The 26,524-nt window shown below is 31.7% G+C and overlaps 1 protein-coding gene across 1 annotated transcript in view; it reads left to right on the plus strand.

Annotated features, from left to right (window-relative positions):
* The window catches only part of bent (projectin protein bent), a gene marked incomplete in the record, with an annotated part of 246,334 nt that overhangs the window by 25,286 nt on the left and 194,524 nt on the right, over positions 1–26,524 (plus strand). The window contains 2 exon segments of the mRNA XM_067045412.1: positions 5,696–5,717; positions 22,356–22,518. Coding sequence (XP_066901513.1) covers positions 5,696–5,717; positions 22,356–22,518 — 185 coding nt within the window.

Raw genomic sequence — 26,524 nt, forward strand, 5'->3', positions numbered from 1 at the left:
TTGTTTTATTTAAGTGTACCAATATCATTATTTTTTGTTATTAATTTTACTTTCCTCTTTTATTAAGAAGCATTATTCTTATCAATTTATTTTATTATTATTTAATTTTCCCTTTCATTGAAAGGAATTTTTCGGATATATACTAACATAAATTTACTCTTAAAAATCAATGCTTCGAAACCCAAATGGTGAGAAATATATAGTAATTTTTTTCATAATATCAATAGGACAAAATAGAATAATATATACGGTTTATATTACACTATTTTTAAAAATTCTGTTGTTTAGGTTTTTTTTCACAGTTTGCGAGCAAATTTTCATAACTAGTAAAAAAAAAAAAAAATTGGCGATTTTGGGCATGCCTTCAGGACGCGTCTGATATAAAGTAACCGAAATAAAAACTTTTTAAAACTAGTTTCTGTATAGGGATTTTACAATTAAAATGTCTCTTTCTTTTGGATATTACATGGTTAAGTGCGCTGAAGAAGAGTCTGTACTAGAAAATTCATTTCCCTACCAAAAAAACTTGACTTTAAATCACGCCTATCAAGTTTCATTTCGAAACTCTCCGAACCCCCTTCCAAAAAAAAAAAAAATAAATAAAACTAGAAATCGACGTGCTATACTGTTCAATTAATATTTTATACGTTTTTAACTCTTTCTTTTATTCTCTAAGAGAATTTATAGTGTTTAAATTCCAATTATACGTTTGCTATGATTATTTTTATTGTCCTTGAGACTTATTGCCTCAGCAAACATAGTTGGCCGATTTTCTAATTAAATCTAATTCTATACCAGCATTTTATACATTCCGTGCTAATTCTAACCACACATTTCCATAAATTTCCCACGACAAAAATAACATTCATGTTCATTGCAGAAATTCTTGCTAAAAAAAAAACTTGTTAAAACAAATGTTTGTGTCGAACAAATATAACACTAATGTTCAGTGATTAAGCCAAAATGGATTCTTGCAACTGTGTAAAGCCATAATGAGAAAAAAAACAGGATCTGTGATTCTTATTATAGGTCACTTATTCCAATAATAGCACAAGCTTACCCACTCATTTCCATTTATATAGCGCGACCAAGATAACTTTTGTATCCACCCGCATTTTCTTTAGATTTGGATTGCAGCCAGCATGATTCATCCGAGTCTATTCTAGATCTTCAAACATCTTTAATACAGTGATGTATTGGCATAAGCATCAAACTTTTCTTTTAGGGCTTGAATCTTTATAGCTCCAACAGATGTTATTTTTGTACAGTTGTTTTATATACATTTCCAACAATTATTTTCATAACTTTACTCTGCTTTTGCATCCAAAGGATCATATTAAGTTATTTTTATGGGTTATAGCTATTTATGACTATCCGAAATGTTCAATATCAAAATTCTTTGGCAAAACAAGTATATGAAAAAAATTGTTACTAACATGTAGAATAGACGCTATACCGCACTCATGGCAAGAAGGACTACTACTTGCTGAACTGTCTTCTCCACCCCCCCCCTCCCGTCATTACCAGTTTTATTATAACGTCTCAGGGGTAATGGAAATGGAAATTAGATAGCATGTGACAGTTTAAAGGTAGAACCACACTTTTATCCAACCTCCCTTAAATGTTTCAAGATATTAGACGAGTTGCATAGCCGGTATATCAAAGCCAAAATCCTCAAATGTAAGGGAAATGAATTGAAGCAAACACTTGGTAATATTGTACATATGTATGTATGTACTTATGTTTAAAGTGCATATGCATGTACGTACACCAATATAGCAACTAACGCTAATATTGGACTAGATTGGGCGCAAATGTGGCCATAATAAAGGCTTTGTCCTGATTAGAGAAGCATTGCACTTGCGGATATGACGGTGAAAATATTTGTTTATTTATTTAATGTAATTTACAACTGTACAAAATAATACAATAGGTAAATATGTTGTATGTTTAATATACACTTGAAAATCTTGGGAAGGAACCACCCATTGGTGGTACTTCAAACACTAATTTAAATTAGAAGGTCCCGTGGCCATCTTCTTTTCAGACGCCTCGGAGAATTATCAGGGATTGTTAAGATGAAAGATTAAGAACTAATGGGCTAGAATGGTTAAGGAGTTTGGAATGAAAAGACGCATATCTGTTTTGGGTCAAATCTGCAACGAATGGGATGTTAAGGTCTTTGTGAATGAGTTTATTTCTAACGTAATAAGGAGCATCAAGGATTTTACGTCTTGTAGATTGTCAAGACGACAAGACGTAGTCTATTTTACGTATTTTAGATCTTGGATTGTAACGATTGGATGGTTTGGTGGAGCCCCAAATTGGTCTGATTTTCGTAGTGTATACTAATTTTTTGTAGTGAATGGGAAGTTTAGAGCGTTTGTCAAGTTAGTGTTGTAGCAATTGGAATCTACGAGCAGTTTCTTGTCGTTTCAGTCTTGTGTGTGGATTAAAGTAAGTCTCTTGTCAAGATGGAGTCCTAAGTATCGAATCTGTTCAACAGGCGTTAGTGGAGTATTTAGAAAGGATACTGTAGGGCAGGAGGGCAGAGGTTTACGACGGAGAGTAAAGGTGATCTGGTGGGATTTGTCTGAATTGATTTGGATTCTCCAGTTTTTACACTATTCTTCAATAGATGTTGTGTGTGCCTGTAGTGTTTGCGATGGCATTAGTTGGGTCGTTGTTTACAGAAAGTATACATGTGTCATCAGCGTATGTTGTTAGGACTGGGCCAGGGTGGGTTGGGATATCAGCTGTATAAACCGTATAAAGAATGGGACCTAAGATACTACCTTGAAGAACACCACAGTACATATATTTGATTTTTCTTCGTTCTACCCAATCGTGTAATACTTCTCTAGTTAGGACATATCTGTACATGTCATGTCACTACGCTTCACATTCTTGTTAATTATTTACTATTCTAATATAACTTGGTTCAAGATGACATGGAAAGACTAGAGAAAACTCTATTCAGAGAAGCAGAGGAAATCGGCTTGCAAGTAAATGGAGATAAAACAAAATAAATGATTGTAAGCCGAAAAATCTACCCAAACGACATGGTCTGCGTGGACGGTATTTCGTTTCCGAAAGTAGACAGTTTCGAAAACCTCGGCTCCACAGTAACATCAATGAATGATCAACGGACTGAGATAGACCAGTGTATAACAAGCGCGAACAGAGCCTTCTTCCTGTCAAGGGTGAGTAAACTAAGAGTGTCATGTTATGATAAAGACAGTCCAAGATAGTCAGACGTGAAGAAGGCTGGTTTGGGCGGCCAAAGGTTTGGGGCTACAAGGCAGAGCCAAAAAAAAAAAAATAAATATATATATATATAAAGAAGATACGTAATAGCGGGTTCTAAACTAAAAAAAAAAGGAAATATGGAACGAAAAAATGCAGTCACGGTTGGTGATAATAGACTGCTTTATTCTACTCAGTAATCCTATATTTATACATATTCGAGTTGTTAACAGAGGGAGTTAGGTATTAAGATTTATATCACACACCCTGTAAATATAACTTATATATAAATATACATAACTTGGTCGAGAAATTTAAAATGATAAATAGTGATTGAGCCTTCCCACATGGGTTAGTCTCAGTTTAGACACGGATACAATTATATAAGATAGAAATCGTAAACATTTTATTTCTAATAAAATATATCAATTCTTTCCAAACAATAATTCTCAGAGCTTTGATACTGGCTATATACTAAGATAATAAATGGTTTGTGTATCGCTTCATGTAGCTACGGCCCGCCGGCGAACACCATCCCGCCCATCATAGTCTATTTCGATTACATAATAAAATTTACGATGTTAGTAAATCATTAAACAATAATAAGCAGATGATTTTCACTATGATGAATTGCTGGTTTGATCGTGGTCCTCAAATATTAGTAGAGGGACTAAGAATTGATCCCTTAGTCTAACTCTATTTAAAAGTTAATTGCAAAACTTACCTCTTTCCCCTTTTATTTTGATGTAATAGTATAAACGTTTTTTTAGACTCAATTATTGCATATAATTAATTAATCTCATCTTCTGCTCTATTGAAAACCATTTTATCACGGACTACCTTCACAATGCAATTTTGTTCAGGAGAAAGAAATAGTGACTGAAGTGAAAGGAGGTGGGAAAAACGCCTTTGAATTTTGGCAAGATTTTATGCAAGAAAGTAATTACTCTTCATTAATTATTTATCCATTATCATATGGTGTCTGTGGACAAAGTCGATAGAGATCTATCGTTCTTGCTACTACTGCATTTTATTTCGATCTATTCCTCTTCTCTGGAAAACCCTCATTACTTTAGCTTTCCAGTTAGTTATAGGTCATCATTTTTCTCGACTCCTCTCCACTCAAGCTCGATAGATCTCGCTAAAGATTCTACTATACACTATTCGTAAAATGTTTCCAAGCTATTTCAGTCGATTCCGATCTATTATATTATTACTTGGTTCTACAATGAAGTTAGACCTGACAGTGGTGTTGTGAACTCGGTTTCTTCTTGTTTTACCCTCAATCTTTCAGAAAAATGTCATTTTGATGCTTCCATGTTTGATTGATGTTTCTTTGTCAGTATACTTCTGAAGAATGGGGAGAAAGTTTGACCTAAATACATTCGTCTTCTTTTCCACCTCACTCTTATTTATAAAACCTCACTTAATACCTTCTATCTCGCCTGCACGTGCGATTCGCTAGGTCACCTCTAATTAAAAGTAAGCATTTTCGTTCAGGTGCATTAGCAAGAGGCAAACTTCAAATACACAAGATTGGCTTCTTCCCAACCTTCATCACTTTCGCTTGCGTCGGACATGATAAGATTTATTTTGTACCATTATGATCTTGATAATTTTTTTCATTACTTGCTGACGTTGTACTCAAGATTGATATCATCCTCTTGATAATAACGTCAGAGGAAAATTCAGGTAGTGATAAGTACACTGGTCTTAGATTAGTTAATCATCAATTCAACCTTACACCCTGAAAATATTTTTTATGAAATAGTAGTGTATTTTCATTACCTGTAATCATCCTACGCAAGGAAGAATTTTTAAATTTAATTGAAGACATAAAAATTTAGGCATCAGTGGACGGTTAATGTCTCTTTTTTATTAATAAAAAGTCACATCGACATAACCTCTCCAGACCAGTGATTTATGATTTTATAATAAAAAAAAAACATACTAAACCACTTTAATAAATATTTGTCGTTGATGAATACTAAATCTAATAATTTGGGAGTAGATTGTTTTTCCTATCAATAAAAATGAAACTATATTAGCACATTAAATCTTATAGTAAATATTCTATAAATATTATTTTAGTTGACTTACATAAGCTTATGTAAGAACAAGACAATATGAAATTAAAATAGCTGGCATTTAATAATTACTTGTGTAATCATTTAAAAATGCTGAATAATACTAGATCTATGATAAGCTATACTTATTTGCATCATCTCTTAAGAGAAATATATTTAAAGTATTGACTAAGTGAATTCAGATAACTTATTCATGGCTGGAGTGCTATTATTAAAAATATGTCAAATTGTTTTGTATTATTGAGTACGTATGCAGTTCTATTTTGTCAAAATTATTTTATTAATTTATAATATACTATCCTATTTTAATATATCTTAAATATTTTTACAGAAAGTCTAATTTTTGGTTTTATTTATTTCAGCTGTTGACGAGCCTCGAGATAGGTAAGTTGTTCAAATATTATATTCACATTTTATATTTAAAATAACATGCATTAAATAATTGTTTTATTTTCGATGATAATTTTATATAACAATCCAATACAATTGTGACCGTCAATCTTCAAGTGACTGACTGCTGCTTATTCAGCTATATCATTGTTGATTCTCCAATGACGGGAAGCTTTCAAGTCCCACTTAAATAAAATAGTTTTCAAGTATCATTGTACATTCCTGTACATTATAATACGGCTTCAGGAAACATCTTTTTCAGATAGAAATGGAGAATTAATTATATTATAATGTTTCCTTGCCATGACCACTTCAATTCGCATTTTCAAGGCCATCCTAATGAAACCTTTTTTATATATATAAATACACCTATGTCTTGTTTCTCTACCTCTAAGCTGCCACAAGGATTGGTGCATTTTCTCCAATTTGCAATCTCTCATTTCCTTCAGAGCGCTTCCCCATTATCTACAAGGCCTGTTGACGTAATACGTATGAACCTGCCTTGTTCGGCCTTGCGGGCACTTTCCTTCTGCTCTGGCCTCAATCGACCATTTAATCTTTCTTTCATCTCCCATTCTTCTCATATGGCTAAACCATTTCAGTTGGCACTGTTCCATTACCTTTCCAACTAGCGATATCCTGAGGTTTCTCCTGGATACTTTTATTTTGAATTCGGTCCCTTCGGGTTTTCCCCTGGATCCTTCACGAAAACTTCGATGCCACAAGAAATATATATATACATGCAGAGGGCCTTATCCGCTGGTTGAGTGCCAAATAAGTTGTTAAGTGTATAGGCGGACGGACTCCGTCAATAAATCAGTCAGTATTAAGGTATCATTTCACATTCGGGTTTTTTTAAAAATCCAAATCAAGTTTATAATCCGTTTATAAGTTTTATATATATTGAAAAAACGTTGTTTAGGTCCTAATTGAAAATTTACCAAACTTATTTGAATTAATTATTATAATGTCAGAACAGGCTGTAGGATATTTCAAAATATGTCCAAAAAAAAATCATTGTCGTGTACAAAGAAAACCCAAAAATAAAAATTAAAAAACTGTAATGACTTCTGAGATCCTGTAGTGTGGAAGCCTTAAAGTTCTAAGCGTGAATTTGGCCACCAATTTGATTCTTAATCCTTTTACACTCGCCGGAAAGAAGGAAAAAATTATGGACTTTTAAATTTTGAGTTGCAGTTGTCGTGCTTGATATAGTTAATGCAATATATTAGTGTACAAAATTGTATTTTATTATGTATTTTTAGTATTGTTTTACTTAATCACAAATAAACGATTTTCGAAAGTTCATTTTACTATTTTGTTGTTGTGTATGGCGTTATTGTAAGGGAATCTTTTCGACCAAAATAATAGTTACGAAACTTTCAAATTATTATTTTATTGGAAGAGTTTGAGTTCAGGTTTCGCTTCATAATGGTTTTAGCTAAAAACTAACATAAGAACATTCAAATTTGTATTTAATATTATTATTTTCAAGACGAAGTTTTGAAAATTGGAGCCTAAAAATTCTGCTTATAGAACTACCATTACACTAGAAAATTATTATAATTTAAGTGATAAGTACAATAAAATCACGAGAGCTTATCTTCGCTAAAACTGTGATATGTCCGAAAAAAATCAACTATCTGATTTTTATGCCAAAAAAATTCTACAGAATTAACGCTCTCACTCTAGGCACATCTTGTCTCAACCATCGTTTGGCGAAATACGCACATAATATTTTCTGAATTCCAGAAATCTTTCAAGATGTCTAAAATTAACCTTTATTTTTTTAAAAATGTTATGAATGTTTTTGAGTTCGAGGGTTTTACAACTGTTTCAACATTTTTGATTTTTTTTTTTATTAAATTTAAAATTGGTACGCTCTTAGATGAATGGATACAATGGCCTATTTATTTGAATAATAAATTGATTCAAATTAGAAGCAATTCAGTTGATAAAAAGTAGTACAAGGTAGTTAAAAACCTACATTTAATGTTTATACATTATATAACCTCTTGATATTTTCTTCTTTATTTTAGTTGAAATAAATACTAATTGGAAAAATCTATACTAGCTTCATTTCATTCTTCTTACTAATTTATTGTTTTTACTGAATTTTAAATGAAATTAGCCATCACTTTTCAAATCATATCCGTAAAATAGAATATAAACAACAGATTTAAAATTTTAAAATTCATTAATAATAGACTAAAACAAATCTGTAACTTTTACCTTGTTGCTCAGTTTTGTTATGTTTCTAAAAACATTACTATAATTTTCATTTTTCAAGATAAATATGAAAACTAACGTTGTTGTTCATATATCGATTCTTTAGATATTAAGGAGATTGGAACATGCAAAGAACAATGGTACCACTTAAATTGTTGAGCTAAAAATAGGGTTAAGGATACGCTTAATTGTACGAGGGAACGCGGTTGCCACGGCGTAAAGCGCGAGGCTACTGACTATAAGGACCCGAGTTCGAATCCGGCGGGGCAGAAAATTATTTTCTGTTACACTGTAGCCGTGAGTAAACTCCTGTGAGTTCTGGAGCCCTCCTGGGGTCCACCCAGCCTCTTAAATTGGGTAAAAATCTGGCGGTCGATCGTGATTCTGACCAAGTCACCTCCTTGCACAACCGTTAGTCTAGTGACACTACTTCTTTACCAAGTACTGAACCCCTGACCCTTCATGGGTTGTAGTGGTACAGATTTGAATTTAAATTTAAAACGAGTGAACGATGCCCAACCGGCACATACTATAGACAATATCTTTGAAAAATGTGTAAAAAATATATGCTTGCTCCGAAAACAATTAGTATCATAAGCATATCTTTAACACGAGGAAATTAGTGATTCCATTACTATATAAAATAGGAAATGAAACATTTGTATTTGTTGTACAGACCGAAATGGATTGTAAAAGGAAACTGTAGGGGTGAAAAAAATTGTTTATTATATCCTATTATTGTATCTCTTATTTTTATGATTATACCATGTATGTGTAATGTATATTTGTCCGATTACGGATTGATAAGTATGGTGTGTGAGATAGCAACCTAATGTATTTAGGCAGCATAGATAAATAAATAAAGTATTTCTCTCTCTCTCTATTCTCTTTAATTTCTTCAGCATCGATGTTTGATCAACAATAGATAGTTCAAATCATTATCTAACTGATGTTACTATTATTGTGACAAGAAATCCTTTTTTTTTTTTGAGTGGAAAAAACTAAAATTAAGTTAACGTTAATAGAAAAAGTAAAATCATTATTTCAGGAGGCAATCCTATTCTTTTAACTGGGCATTATTCTTTTTCAAAAACTTTAAAAATTTAGAGTAAGGAAGAATCAACACATGAGTTGATATATTTTACGGTCTTTTTTGAAAAAGAGTATTAAATGAGAATTTTTTTTTTAATATTTATTTATAAATATTTTATGTGTTTCATCCTCGAGCCTCACTACCGAGCATTTTTTTATTTTTTTATCCACCTTCCTCGCCATTTCTGGCATACTCATGTGCGTTGGGCCTGCACATGTCACTGCTGCCACATATTAACGATTTATTTTTTTATATTCTTATTCTACGATTTTTTGGAGTGGTGAGAAGGTTACATTTTTTTGAAAACAATTTTTAGCCTTACAGTGGCACAGTAACACTGTGTCCCCTGCCGCCTAGCAAGCATGTGCTCTGCTTTCGTCCGGGTTCCTCCTCCAGTTCACCACCCTGGTCCAAGTCTCCTGGTCTCAGTCTGGGATAGCTTCCTCTTCTTGGCCAATCCCTTCCCATCGTGAAATCCGTGGGGCCCACCACCTCCTACCACATGTAAACGAAGTCCCTGAAAAAGGGACAATTCTCTTCTTCCACCAAACGGGCAAAGTCCGATTCGGTGATGACGAATCCCGGTCTTTCTCGACAGCGTGGATTGGTGTCCTTTTGCTGTGCAATCAACCATCGTGTTTAGCTGTTTCAGGGACTCCGCACATGGGGCACCAGGAATTTATGTTTTTTCTTGAGTTCTGCTGCTTTCTCCGGATCCCTCCGTGTCCTGTCAGGATCTATGAGACTCAATAGTCTGAGAGAATTCACTAAATTTACTAATAATTCACTAAAGTTCAATAAATTTTACATTTAAATATATCTTAAGTTTATTTTTACACATCTCTCGGGGGTAAAGTTTTTACAGTATTCTGTTGATAATTCAAAGCTTAAAAACATCGTTACAAATATTCCATTAACGAATTAAAACAAGCTCACAACAACAACAAGAAAGACAGAACAAGCAAAATATGTTCTTGAAAAAAAGTCATTGTCGTGTACGATTAAAACATCAAAATAACAGAGAAATTTTAATGAATTCCGTGACTCTGATAATAATAATAGTTGTGGTTTCCTATAGATATTGTTCTTTTTCGTTAAAAAAAAAAAAAAAATAGGGTTTACAGACTATTATGATTAATTATCGTTAACATTATGGAAAGGTCTTAAAATTAAAAATAGAATAGTAATTCGACGTTAAACGATTTTCTGAAATTCATTTTACTATTCAAATGGTTGTTTATGGCTTCATAGTCATTACATCTTTTTGAATATGAGTGAATATTAGGTGCAAGAATTTTATTAGTAGATTTTGCATTCAAATATCTTGTGCAATCTCTATTGCACAAGCCATCTTTCCGTTAATTTAGACTTAGGTCGTATATATAAATATATTTCCTGTTCATATTCGTTATGTATTTCACTGTGTTGTATTTCTTTTACAAAATATACGATTAAAACGAGTGACTTATTTGTCTAATAGACTTCAATTAATTGATGGTGCAAGTCCTGATTTTCGTCAAATCTTGTAGTAATATATGCGAAATAAATTCTACCGTTAGAATTATCCTTAATTTCCAATAGAACTACTTCAATCCCTATATAGTTTTTTAAAGTTAAACTAGATTCGGTGAAATAATAGCTTTACGAACTTACAGAGAAAGTATAAAAACTGGTTGGATCGAGAAAGAAAAACCTCAAACCTTGCTTTACCCTCTCTCAATTCAATTTGGTTGACTCTGAAAAAGTTTCGATGAATGCGGTATCAGATCAAAACGAAAAAAAACTCAATTATTAAAAAAAAAATTAGGGAAGAGGAATGGTGCTCAGAGAATGAAAACAATTTTGACCCGCTTACGGCGATGGTTATGTAGACAAAAAAAAACAAAAAACATAAGGAATGTAGTCAAGTGTCCTAATTGTACATTTGAAGTCTAATAAGGACTCTCAATTATATCAAGCAACTACGCGACCAACACCGTAGCCCGTTGGCGGAAGGGCCGTCCGTGGCTCAGGTGGTTGAGGCGTAGAAACTTTGGCGGTGACGGTTCGAATTCGGCCTGGGGGTTCGACTTTTTTTCAATTCTGTGATGGTCCAAAGAAATGTAAACTTGACCCCCCTCCCACCATGGTTAGAATTCTACTGGATAACCCCCCCCCCCCCCGTCAGGAATGACTAGGAAGGGGGTCATAAAAAAACAAAAAAAAGTTTTCCTGTGTTTGTCTACTTAGGACACGGCCTATGCCCGGTCAGAAAAAGCGTGCTATACAAGTATATTTGAATACATTTTTTTTCTAATTTGCATTTTCCTTCAGATAAGATACCCTCTGAGATTCATCTTTAATTGTTTTCCAACCATTTGTTAATTAAAACGTTCTTTATAAGCAAAAAGTATAAATTATTCATTAGTAATCGATTTATTGCGTCACTGATATTTTTTAGAATCATTTGTTGTTATGTACAACACAATTTAAATCACAAATTCTTCATTTGAATTTCTTCATTTTGAAATTCTTCAAACGGTTTATTAATCCGAAGTCAGACGGGACAACATCTATACTATTCCGCACGACATAACCACATTGCTGGTCCGAATCCACGTTCAACTGGTGGCTGTATCGTTAAATAAAAAACTTATTATTGGTTCAACATGACATACAAACTAAAAATCGTTATATATCATTTACACATAAACTTAAAAATAAACCTTTAAAAAACATGTATTATGTCTCTATTTTAATAATTTATCTATATGACCAATTAGGCAACAAGTAGCTTATTTTCAATTAAAGGCACAAATTGAAAAGAAAATTAGTATCAAGGTATATATTTCTTTTTTCTGAATATAAATTTTAAAATCTTACCTGTCAATGAAAAGTAAAATTATATATTACGTCCTGTTGCAGAGCGTGGCGTAAATTTGATAAGATAGCTAATGAACGAATCACATAATCATTGCTTGAAATCGACCAAAGCTGTAAGGTCCGGTCCTTGAGGATTTATTATTTGATGAACATCGGTTTCGTAGCGGCGAGCTCCGGGTTTGCTAAACCTTTCATATATTTCTTACAATTCATCAGTTACATAGAACAAGATCAAAAGCTTTTTCGTAGTCAATATTTGCGAACATGCATTACGTTAGAATGACAATTGTAGGTCGAAAAAACAAAAAGAGAAAATCACTAAAGTACTTTAACCCAGTAAATCCTATAAAGAGTATTCGCAATAGAATGATATTAAAAGACTGTGAGTAGGGGAAAGGGAAGTCAAAGGAGCGCGCAGAAGGTGGACTACCGATATCTATATATTTTATCCAGAGCACATAGAACGCACTATTCTAGAATTGGTGGTTGTGAATAGTAATCCTAGCCAACGAATACTAGGAAAAATTAAACATAATATTCTGCAAATGGTCAAGTTTATACATTTTGGACCAAGTTATTTAAAATAATTCCTTTCTATCCAGAAAAATTAAAAAAATTATTTAATTCAGTAGAAAAATTAGAGGAGAAAGACAGTAATAAAGACTTAGTTGGGTTATGCCATTCCAGGTAAAAGGTAAAAAATACAAAACAAATCCTCTCTTAATGAAGAATGCTTGAAAATATTAAAAATAAAATAAATTAAACACTCCGTAAAAATACAAGATAGGTTATCCTAAACACGAAAGAAATAAAAAAACTAAAAAAAACAAAAAAAACTAATTTAATCGCTTCACTGACGCCTGTTGATGCCTGTTGCCACTGAACAGATTCGATACTTAAGACTCCATCGACTCCATCTTGACAAGAGACTTACATGGAATCCACATACAAGACTGAAACGACAAGAATCTCGTAGATTTCAATTGCTACAACACCTTCTTGACAAACGCTCTAAACTTCCCATTCACTACAAAAAATTATTATACACTATGATAATCAGACCAATTTGGACATATGAAATTGAGCTCTGGGGCTCTACCGAACCATTAAATTCCTCTCACATCCAATCCGAGATCCTACGTAAAATCCTTGATGCTCCTTATTACGTTACAAATAAACTCATCCACAAAGAGCTTAACATCTCATTCGTTGCAGATTTGGCCCAAAACAGATATGCGTCTTTTCATGGTAAACTCCTCACCCATCCTAACCCATTAGTTCTTAATCTCTCATCCTTAACAGTCCCTTGGACCTTGTAATTTAAATTAATACTTGAAATACCATTAATGGGTGGTTCCTCCCCAAGAATTTCAAGTGTAAATGAAACATTCCACAGAGTTACTTATTGTATTTATTATTTTTACAGTTGTAAATTACATTATATAAATAAAATTTAATCGGAAACAACATAAGTGTGCAATGATGGTTCGCGTAAATTTATATGTCTGGAGTGGGTTAGAAATAAAAACAGATTATCCGATAACTATATCGAATGAAATTAAAGAATAATTTTTACAGTATTTTTAAACCGATCAAAAACAACAACCTACTACGTTCTAGGCTGCAAAACCACTTATAAAGAAACATAATAAGGAGGAAGTAAAAATAGCAATCCAGAAATTAAAATCATATATCAATTTAACTAAAATTGTCAGCCGAAACCGATAATATTCCTTGTGAACTAGTAAACATATCAAGATTCTGGAATTTATAATATATTTAATGATATAAAATTATCTGGGTAAAAGAAGAAATGTCCGAACATTTCTGATTTACAACTTCCATCATATTATAAACCGTACACAATAATTCTAAATTGTACTAAAAAACTATTGGAGACAACCAAGATGGATTAGTAAAACTGATCATGATGAGAGAAGAAATTGCTATAAGGTGAAGTTACACAGCTTTTTGATTTCAAAAATCTTTGAGTTTTTCACTCGAAAAAGGATTCTCGATCCTAGCATTGATGAAAAGTTATTTATTAGTGAATAAAATATTTGTAGAAGTAGCTAGGACCTTCATTGCAGAAGAAGCTTACGATTGGGTATTGTTATTGTTATTACAATAAATGGTTGGGAATTATTGTATAATTTGGGTGTTATTAATATTACCTTATAATGCCAATGATTAGGGAAGAGCTTCATGAATAGAAGCGGCCCTCAGGCACATGGCCTTGAAATAAAGAATTATATATTTATTAAACTGGATTTAGTGAATGACACAATTCTTCCTTAATAAAATACAATAGTTTATTTCATATCATCAGCAACGTTTTGGGAAATTTCCCCCATCTTCAGGCTGTTGTTACATAGTCATCCTGCAGCACAAATCGTTGATTTTGCAAGATTTTTATATTAATATTATTCATATGGTCTACATTCATAACCATATTGTTATATTCTAAACTTAATAATCTTTTTACTGGAAGAATCTTATGGAATTAAACTGGATTTAGTGAATGACACAATTCTTCCTTATTAAAATACAATAGTTTATTTCATATCATCAGCAACGTTTCGGGAGATCTCCCCCATCTTCAGGCTGTTGTTACATAGTCATGCTGCAAAATAAATCGTAGATTTTCCAAAAATTTTATATTAATATTATTCATATGGTCTTCATTCATAACCATATTGTTATATTCTAAACTTAATAATCTTTTTACTGGAAGGGTCTTATGGAATTAAACTGGATTTAGTGAATGACACAATTCTTCCTTATTAAAATACAATAGTTTATTTCATATCATGAAATAAAATAGCCTGAAGATGGGGGAAATCTCCCGAAACGTTGCTGATGATATGAAATAAACTATTGTATTTTAATAAGAAAGAATTGTGTCATTCACTAAATCCAGAAAGTTTATATATTTATTGAATTTTCTTGGGACATTGGCTCGGATGAGTTTGGTTTATAGCTCCCTATTTAAATGTTGGTTCCAAAGAAATGTATTTAGTAGAAAGGGGTTTATTAGGAAATATTCGATATCCACAACCACTGACAACAGAGATGGGGAAAACAAGGAACAAGAGAGGTGGTGGAAGGCTGAATAAACAAGTATCATAGGAAATTGTTTTGGATATATTTGGCGACAGATGGAATCAGAGATCTTGGAAGCAGAGATGGAAGTTACCTCTGGTGAGACTGGATATACAAGATGGGATTTGAAGAGTTTGGTCCACTTCGAGAGGTTGTGTACACTTCCTAAATAAACTAACACCTCCACTGTAAATATAAGTTGTATTCTAGATTTAAAATTAATCAATCATGATAGTACAATTTCTGTATATTGAGTGGCATATTACACCTCACTTATTTGAATTATTTTCTCAAATTTAAGACAGTAAAGAGTTAATTTAATAAGTTAAATTTCATTATATTGTTGAAACCATTTAGGGCTTTCAACGATTAAAAAAAATATTTGAAATGAAAATAAAAAAAATAAATTAAGTAAATGTAGGGGGTGATCGGGTACCCACGGAAACATAAAGTAAGTACAAAGGAAAGTAAAGCCAAATTATTTAGTTTTATTATATTTTTTGTTATAGCTCGTGGGAGGCTACTTACTTATTTTATATTAAGCTGAAATGAATATAATATAAGTCTCTACCATCATAAAAGCCATTAGAATAAAAAATAGTGGTCAGATGGATAAAATATAGTCCGAGAAACGAATTAAAAAAGGCAAAGAAACACAAAAGACTAAATAGTTTTGAACTCTCAATAAGTTGTTGGGGTTTGGATTGATCCAACCTAAAATTTCAATTCATTTTTATTCCATGATCCATATGCTGGAAACAATCAAACGTTCGAAAAACATTATAATCTTCTGAAATTTGAGATCTCCACTATCGCCATGTACTTATTGAATATGTACTTTTTCCCGAGATTTCATTTTTCAAAATATTTTTTTTTATCGAAAAATAAAACAAAAAATTCACCATTTTGTAAGCAAATATCATGGAAACTGCTATTCCTAAAGAATTCTTGAGATACCAGACTTTTTCCAAGATGACTCATTTTCGACAAATATTTAGCATAATATTCTAATAATCTTGTAAAAATAAACATTTTTTGTGATTACATCATATGATTATTAGTATTGGATTACGATTTAAGTTAGCGAAATATGATTGATGTTAGGTGAAAAATATATTTATAAGATTTTGACGGTTTGCGACATTTGTTTAAAATGTTGTATGTTTTAAAATGAAGCTAATTAAACTCACTTCCAATTGGTTTATAACAATCTCCTTTGTTGGAATACCACTTTTTACATAAACGATATCGAGCTCAACGAGAGTTCAAGTTTTAGAAAACTTATTCTATTATTTAAAAAAATGTTTACCCACGTGCACTATCACAAAAGAACCAGGTGAGTTGAAAAAAAGGAAACCCAAATTCTAAAAAGTTTGTTGTGCAATGCCAATAACTAATCAAGTTTTATTTTATTTTTATTTGAACTTCCCATTGTTCACTATTGTTCTGTCGATCACTTGCATATTTACCCTAGATAACTACGTTTTCAGTCAACTTTTCGCCTATGTGGGCGTCATTAGGATAGAATGACTATCATCAACTATACACTCACCAAATAGTACATCTTACATCAAAGTTCTGAAAAAGACATATCAACAAAATAAGGTACATCATCTAATGATATCCAAACACATATTGATCAACGTTTTTATTATAGAATAAATAGGATTGGAATTAAAAAATAAATTTCTTATAAAAGCATAACAGAAAAGTTTTAAAACAAATAAATAGAAAATAAGTAATAGATATGAATAAATGTAAAGACCCCAAATCAATAAAAAAAATTTTTACGACAAAAAGTCACTCTTGGAGCTATAAGTAAAAGATAAATCTCGTAATGCAGGAGGCAAAGGTTTTTGTTCGTTGTTGGTTTTAAGTTAACATAATAAGAGCCTAGAACAATATAAACGCACCAAATGCTATTGTTTTCTTGTTATTTTGGTATCTTAAATTTTTTTTCTCAAAAACCATAGAGACCTACTGTCCCACAGTATCCTTTAATACCACACCTATTCCTGTCGAACAGACCCGTTACTTAGGACTGCATCTGGACAATCGACTGACATGGAATCCACATACAAGATTGAAAAGATTCCGACTATTATAACATTTACTTGACAAATGGTCTAAACTTATAATCCATTACAAAAGACTGATCTACATGACTATAATGAGAACTATCTGGACATACAGAGTCGAGCTTTGGGGCTCCACTAAACCATCAAATTCCTCCCGAATCCGATCCTTACAGTCCAAAATCCTTCGTAAAACCCTTAATTCTCCTTACTTTGTCACAAATCAAGTCATCCATCAGGACCTTAATGCTGCATATGTTGCCGATATGGCCAAAACCGGAAACCAATCCTTCCATGATAAACTTCTCAACCAGCCAAACCCACTTGTTTTAACCTGGATTTTCCTTTATTGCGTAATAATCCTCCTAAGCGTCTGAAAAGAAGATGGCCTCGAGGTCTTCTCCTCTAGAAATGTTATTGTAGATACATCAATGGGTTGATTCTCCACATGTTTGTATCATTTCAATTTATCACTAATAGTAAATTTACTTGTATATATTTTATACAGTTGTAAATCACAATAAATAAAATATTAAAAACAAAAAATGGAAAAAAAATCTTGTATGGTATCAATTTGCAGAAATTTTCATGCTTAAGATGATTATGTTATTGGGGTTAAAATGAAATAAAAATGGTGACCGAAAAACGTGAAAACCTAAAATGTTTGCTCATTCCTCACTCAATCCTTAATGTCTTTAAAGCTATCACACGATAAATATTAATAAAACTTTTTTAAAGTGGGGATAAATTGATTTTTTTTATTTCATTTTTTTTTCAAATATCATGGAAACTGCAACGAAAGAAGATAATTATTAGTAATTACTTTATTGTGCATTAGCCTAGCTTCAATTTCAGTGTTAATTGTCATCTATAAATCTTATTGTTCCCAACATACAGTGTATCTAAACTCATTTTTTTTTTTTTCCAAACAAGAACAAATCAACAATTAGTAAATTTATTTTACAAAATATCCTAAAACCTACTAATACAACGAATATGTTAATTATAGACTATATTATGGTGCATTCAGTTAGCCCTAATTTGAGTTAATGGACAACAATTTTCAGTTCAAGCTCTTGAGTTACAGTTTTCAAAAAAACAACCTATTTTTTTTCAAATAACAAGTAATCAATATTTAATGCAATGATTTTGGCGAATATTTCAAAGACTATTAGAGGTATTGATGTGTATTAGTACTCAAATTGAAGCTAGTTAAATATAGCATTAAGTAATTTTCGTTTTTAGTGATTATCTTCGTCGTAGCACTTTCCATGATATTTGACAAAATAAATTCACAAAATGTTTAGTTATCATTATTTGGAAAAATAATGTTTGTACAGTCAACAAACTGTATGTCAGCAGCGATTGAATGTAAAGATCTTTATTAGGGATCTAAGTTTAGGAAATATGTACTACTTTAAAAAATTGTATATTAATTCTATTGTAAAGTGGATAGATTTAAAGATATAATGAGGTGTAGATAGTTGACCGCAGATTACTGATTGGTGGAAATGGTCGGAGGGTGCGGTCAGCAAATAAAACATAAATAAACAAAAAATATTTATTTATGCTTGGTCCAAGTAAATATTTTTTTGTTTATTTAAGTTTTTGGTTACTGACCGCACCCCCCCCCCCCGACCATCTACAATCTTCAAAGATATAAGTGGAAAATTTTAGCATTTTCAGTTTTATGGCCACTAATTCGTATATTTTTCTTTTACTAAAAAAACTAGTAACATAATCTTTTACTGTATGAATTTTTTTGTAAATTGATACCACACATAATTTTGAAAATAAACCCAAGATCGCGTCCAAAAATCACATTTTGCAAGCTTATATTTTTCCAAACTTTTGAATAATAACAACGATCGAAAAATTCAAACACCATTTTTCTGAGTATAAGTTCCACCTATCACCTATTTTTTACTTTATATCTGCTCTATTACACTCGTCATTTGTTGACAGTTCAAAATATTTTCAGGTCGTGATCGTTAAGAGCTTTTTAGAGACTATTGCTTTGTTAGTTAAGTACCTTGCATTAATTCATTTCCGTTATTCCACCAATGGATTTCTGAAGTGTTTCGCATTCTGTCGTTGTGGTCCTTCGTTTGATTATGACTGACTTAATATCAGTTTTTAGCGATGGGGGTGGTAGTTTTTCGCAATTGTTCGGGGCTTAGTCACTATGTGCAACCATTTTAGTTCTAAGACGACCATTTCCTTATCAACATTTATGTTATAACACTCAACTTGATTTTAATTCATATTTTAGCCAGTATTGGAAAAATTCACAGCATGGCTTAAGATGTTAGGTCTAGGGCCAGAACTTTTACCAAGGCAACAAACTTAATTTTCCCGCTCCCTCACTCCCCCCCCCCCAACCTAATTGATTGATTACTCACAGCTGCTACAGAAAATATATTACGACATATTTTTTTGTTGAACAATTTATATCTTCTAGATTTTTTTGTAACGACAGAACTCATCAGTTTTGTAAAGAATTCTTAAAATAGTTTTTAGTGTATATCCACTGCTCAGAATTTTCGCGGAGACAGCGTTATTTATAAACACTTCAAACAAGCCCCACAGTTCAAACAACAAAATTCTCAGAACCGCTCCAGTTGATAAGTGAGGATTTGTCAGAGTTGACAGCCATAGATTTGACTGTTGGATGAAATAACCAATAATTACTCGGCAATGCATCTAATAATAAGAAACAGGCAAGTTTCCAGCTGGCGTATGCGGGATCGTCGTTAATTACACAATCTTGCTAATATTAATGTTTGAAGCGGTGGATTGCCGAGCGTGTTGATCCATGAACGTACACAGTAGGGGGCTGCTGACCACTTCCTCTAGAAGTGAAATAAATTATTAATTTAATAAAAAAAAATTTATAATTAACACGCACAATTTTGATCCAAATATACTCTCAACTTTTATTTTCAGAAACTCTCCAACGTTTCGGCCCTCAGGCCATTTTCAAGTGTTAATAATGAAATAAACCAATCTCAAACAATCATTATAGTAAATCATTAATAAAAAAAATTTTAGAAAAAAGTTTTTCAAGCGAATAATGGTTATATAACTAATTATGCACTGTGACAATTGTATATAATTGATATTGAATTTTGGTTTCATTCGCCTTTTCCGTGCTAAAATGTCACAACCTGATTGACTATGCCTTGCTCCCCTGATTGCTTATGGTTTGCCCCCCTGATTGTCTATGGCTCCTCCCCTCCTGGTTTTGATCCTAGGTATACCCTTCTGTAGATTCACAAACAGCAATCTCTGTTATTTTTTATTGACTTTTATTTCGGAGCGGACCCCTTGGAATAAATCTTGACTTTCCCACTCTGGCTAGAATAGTTTGGCAACTTTATTAATTATATAAAGTAACGCCTTTAGAGAGAGGAGCGCAGTAAATCAGGTAACCCGTCTTTCCTACCCTAAAAACTGGAAAACATGAGGACAATGAACGCCAAATAAAAAACTTTTCAATGACTACGAAATCGTTATATAAAAACCTTTGCCAATATATGCTAAGAGTATAGAAGAAAAGTGTATGAAAACATTATTTTGTAAATAAAATCAAAGGTTTTTTTTATTGAAAAAAAAAGTATAAAAACCCGGAAAGTGAAATTTTATTCCCGTTTTAACAAATTTCCTGTCCTTTTGACCCTTGTCCTTGAACCTTTCTGCAAGAAGTGAGACTGAACAACTAAAAATGATATATATATTACTATTTTAAAATGTTATTTCTAATAATGTTCTTAACACTTGATTCCACATATACGGATTAATGACAATGTTCATAACATTTTACTATTGCCAGTGCAAACGGAAGAACATCAAAATGGTAGTAATATTTTGCTAATGACTTGTGAAAACATAAGGTACTTTACATCTGTTTCATAAGCCCTTGTATACGGTTTTGGGGGTCGTCTGACGTCTGATTCACATTTTTTCCCCCAACCCCGCCTCATTTGGGCGCCACCTGCGTCCCTTTTAGGTCAAATGAACTGAAATAAAGTATGTAGGTTTGATCTCTGGGCCTAAAATTTGGGGATGAATTTCCCCTTTTTAAAGATTTAAGCATCTCAACAGCTTCTTCAAATTGAGCTTGACGGTTGAAAATTTGTAAGTGAATCGAGTTACTAAAGAAGTGGTTTTACAGCATTATGGTACAATAACTTTTCATTTGTTTTCTATACATTAATTAGGAGAAAACAAGACCTTAATGAAGGAACTGAGCTCTTCACGCTATTTTATGGCTTAAATTAGATCCTGACTAATTATATTCTTAATCCCTTTCAACCTCAACACTCTATTTTCATGTTTCTTATTACCCGATTCTATATCCAGGGCAAAATTTTATTTATTTGACAATGTGATCCTCCATATGGAAATTATGGTCGCGTAACAGGCCTAAAATCTAGTTTTTTATTTTAAATGAAAATATTAAGATTCATAATTTTAACTAAGATATGAAACAAATATTCTGTGTGACAAGGATGAAAAGAAGTTGATTTGTGAAGAAAGTATCAATTGGTTGTACACTAATCCTAAGCTAATAGGCCTCGCAAGGTTACCACGAATCCATTGTAAAGTAATTTGAATAAGTTGGGAGTACTTGAGAGAAATAATATGTAATCGACAATATGTAGGATTGAATGATTTAAGTGGAAGAAACATTTATAGTGCAGTGTTTTTGGGCTATAAACTCTTCATGATGTGTGGAATAAACGATATATATGAGAATTAGGAGGATTAAAAATATTGAATTTTCACGATATTTTTTGAGATCGGGCGATGAAAATGACTTATATTTTATGAGCTATTTAGAGACCATGCATGTGTCTGCAAAATTTAGGTTTTCTGAGAGTTTTTGTGTATTTTCAATTTTTTAGAGTTCTGATTTCAGCTTAAATATTGCTAGTTAGAATAAAGTAATCCGTACTCTCGATTGAATATTGTTATGAATTTTTCTGTTAATAAGACATGAATGTACTTTATGCTTGATGTGAATTATTACATGACAGACAAGATTCCAAGCAACGGGTGCTGTATCAAGCAGATTACCACTGATTTCTGAACTTCTAACTGTTAAAACCAAATTATTCACTTCACTTGGCATTAGTATTAAAATGTCCTATTACAAATAACAAAAACTGATATATCCAATTTTTCAATAAAAAAGAATTATAAAAACAAAAAATATTTTAATAGTGATGAATAGCTCTTTAGACTAAACAATATTTCTGTTGTTCACAGGCAAATCGATGGAATCGCACCAACGTTTTCGAAAAAACCGACCATCCGGCAAGAAGAAGATGGAAAACGATTATTATTTGAATGCCGTATCCAAGCGGACCCTCGTCCTTCCGTCGTCTGGTCACACAGTGGGGTTGAAGTGAAAGACGATGCAAGGCACAAGGTAAGGAAGAGATCTATTAATATATTTAAAATATTTTAGTAACAACATTTATAGCACATTTTATTTTTTTTACTGCATTACGTAAAAAGACACTCCCAAATAAAATTATTTGGTTCTTTGATGAAACTTTGTGAAAACATTTCTTTTGTTATAAGATTGAAGAATCAAAAGAGTCGATCAAATTAATTAAAAGGATGATTGTAAGTGGAGGGGAAGGGGCAAATTTGGGCAATTCGATAAGATATCAGTTTTGGTACAAATGACCCTTGTTTATAGAGTAATTTTATTCCGTCGAATCTAATAGAGACAAAAGAAAGGCGAAATAACCAACTAAAAAAAAGTTATGCTATATTATATACGAAGATTCACACATTTCTATGATTAATTATAATTTTTTTTTTTTAATATTTAGCTAATAACTAGGATAAACTGAACTAAGGATTTTCTAAGATAAAATGCGTGTATTATATTTTAGTTTCGGATAATCTGCGACGATGCCACTAGATATAATACCACTGTAAAATACTCCAAACATCGAAGATTTAAATAGAGGGTTTTTAGAAATATATTTAGAGATCGTTAAAAAGTATAGCATTTTTTTCCAAGATTTCTATATGTTTTTGATAACGGATTTGAATTTAAAGTGTTCCACTAGGGTTTCAAAACTAGAAAAAATTTTTTTGTAAATTTTTTGCTTAAAACTTTAAAACAAATCATTTTTCAAAGATAAACATTTAATAAAAAAATAAAAATTTACAATAGAAAACATAAAATTAGAGTCAGAAATATCCGTATACCTGTTTTAAAGTAAATTAAAAAAAAAAAAATGTTTCTATTATTTGCGAGTAATTTAAATAAATAAAACCTTAATATATAGGTTCTTCACTGGATAAGCTTTCATTAATTAATTAGATATAATGAAAACTACTCTTCTTTTTTACAATTATTTATTTTAATGAATCATTGACAACGTTTTGGGGGCCCCATCATCAAGTCATTTACAATACAAATTTACACTATTCACAATATGCATACAACAATTAAATTAATATACCACAATTTTTTTTAAATTAAAAAAAAATTACCTTAATATAAATTTATCTTCAATTATCACATTTAAGTCTCCTTATTAGTCATATTATATATGGAATTTTATTTATTTATTTATATAAAAAACTGATAGCAATATGATTATTGTTATTATACTTATGATAAGCAGAATAACTTAAATGTTATAGATAAATATATATTTATATCAAGATAATTGTTTTAAATTAAAAAAAAATTGTGATATATTAATTTAATTGTTGTATTCATAATGTGAATATTGTAAATTTGTATTGTAGGTAACCTGATGATGGGGCGATAGCCCCGAAACGTCGCCAATGATTCATTAAAATAAAGAATTTTAACAAGGAAGAGTATTTTCACTACATCTAATAATAAATAAAACTATTTAATTGTATAATCAATCCTTTAATAAAAATAGCATATAATAAGTCATATATTATTGGAATTATAAATAAATTACTTAACTAATTAACCAGCAACATGAGCAAAAAGTATTCGTATAAATTATTTTTATTACATTAAACTGATAAAACTTTTAATTATATTTAGTAGGGTCACTACTGGCTCTTAATATACATTGAAGACGCTGTGGCGTTTAGTCAAGTAATTTTTGCGCCAATGACAAGAATTTTTTCACTCCTTGATAATAAATCTTCTTAAATTATAGTAATTAGAAATAATAGTGTTTTCTTAATCCTTCAGAGAATTTCACAGTTGCTCGATGGGATCAACATCCATTGACTATGATAGATGATCATGAAGTATGTTCGGAGTCGTTGTCCTACTGAAAAATGATATTTTTATACTATATTTTTTGGGGAAATTTTTTTATTCAAAAAAGTCAACATATTTTATATCATACATTACAGCATCCATAAAGTCAAGAGATCCTATTCCCCCAGCAATCGTACAAACACAGGCTAAAGGACTTCTGTGTTCAACAGAGGGGATTGCACTTCTCGGAATTTCTTTTATTAAACTTATATTTCTTGTTTGAAAACGGAAAAAAACTATCAAACTCCTAAAAAACATTAATCCGACAACTGGAATACCTACAGTTTGAAATGGAAACGAGGAATGCGATTCTCACAGTTGACCATAGAGCCATTATGTTCAGTCACTCGCGGCCTGGGGTTGTAAGAATGGTGCTGGAGTCAGATCTTTTGAATGTATGGATATCATACATAATACATCATATAAAATATTATTAAATTTAAATAAATCTTCCAATCAAAGCTGAACAATTTAGAAAATTACGCATTTCGGCAGGACATCCCGAACATATGGTATGAAGATCTAAGACATGGATCCTCTACAACGTAATGAAATGGATGGTATCTATTCTATGGAGTGCTTGTAAAATAATCTGAAGGATTGAGCCAAAAAAACGAATACTTTTGACTTACATTCTTGGTTGATTATTTCGAATAATTTATTTATAAAGCAATTATGATATATTTAGTTAAAAATTTATTATTTGTATTAAAGGATTGATGTACTATTAAATGCTTATATTCATCAAAATTTCCTGCTGCAAATAATAGAATTTTTTTTTTTATTAGATTTAAAGCAAGTGTATGAATACGTCCGATTGTGAAAGGTCATGTTTTGGCAAAGAAAAAAATCCCTTCTAAATGTCTAGTTTATCCTATTCACAGTTGCCATTTTTAAAATAGTTTCAGACACATGCCGTTGGTACTGTGACATAACGAGACGACTTAGAAGAGTTATTTTTGTTTTCACAGAGAACCGAAAAGCGGCCCTTCTTAAGCACACTCTAGCGACGTCACTGCAATTAAAAATATAAATATTTGAACTTTAATCTAAGATAAACTATAACTTTTCTTAGGGTGCTTATTATGTCTTGATTTCGTTTCCATTAGATTCAACGTCAAAAATATTCAACATGTGTAACTTCTACTAAAACTAATATTTCATTAAAATCGCAAATTTTTTCTCTCTCCCTTCCTAAAAAGCACTCTTTCAGGATTGGCTGGAGGAACATTGGACAGGTATGCGTCTCTCTCTCAATTACCTCATAAGAAACCTTAAAGTTTGACAGAATCTACATTACAAAGTACAGAATCTGGATAAGACAAGAAAAAAATGTTCAAACATCAATCAAAACTAAATTGCTCTGATCTTATAAGTTATACGTGTAATCTATTCGATTCAAACTGTTGATTTTGATAATTTTTGATCATGGTCCAGAGCTGAGCAGATTCTACGGTTATTTTTTTTTTTTTTTTTTTTGTCAAGACTCCCATTGGAGTCCTATACTGCCCTAACCATGGTTGGGGGTCAAAGTTCTTCATTTTTTGGGACCGCCACTCATTGAAAAAGTCAACGTCCCAGGCCGGATTCGAACCGGCACCACCAATAGACATCAATTTGGTAAGACTGTGTCTTAACCACTGAGCTACAGGCGGATCAGGGTTCTATGGTTGTCTGCATCCATAATTCCCTGGCTGCAGAGTTGGTAAACTGGAGAGACCGGACTCAGCAGCTGTAGCTAACCGGACCATTGTTGTTTCTTTGTGGTTTTTGCCAATCCAGTTATTGACTGCACAGTTTATTAGACTTTTCGTGGAGTCAGCCAGGGTATACTTGATGATTTAAACAATGAGTTTCCCTATTTGCCACTTTGTCGGCACTTAATTTCCATTTAAGTTATAACGGTTGGGAACCCATTGAAATTTCAAGAGGCCAAGGTATCATATTTCTTTTAAACACTTACTGCATTCCAAAGTTCTTATAAAAACAGATACTGTATTGTATGATAAGTAAATTGATCAAAGGATTTACGATTATACTTTTTTTTTTTTTCCAATGAATTTCTTAAGAATGATTCATAAGTACAATATCTATCATGACTTCAACTCAAGGAATATAATGCTAATTTTTATTTTCTCAATATATGTAATAATTAGACTTA

Source organism: Halyomorpha halys, unplaced genomic scaffold, assembly GCF_000696795.3.
Source record: "Halyomorpha halys isolate HHAL.00 unplaced genomic scaffold, Hhal_1.1 Scaffold1088.1, whole genome shotgun sequence".
NCBI classification, from domain to species: domain Eukaryota; kingdom Metazoa; phylum Arthropoda; class Insecta; order Hemiptera; family Pentatomidae; genus Halyomorpha; species Halyomorpha halys.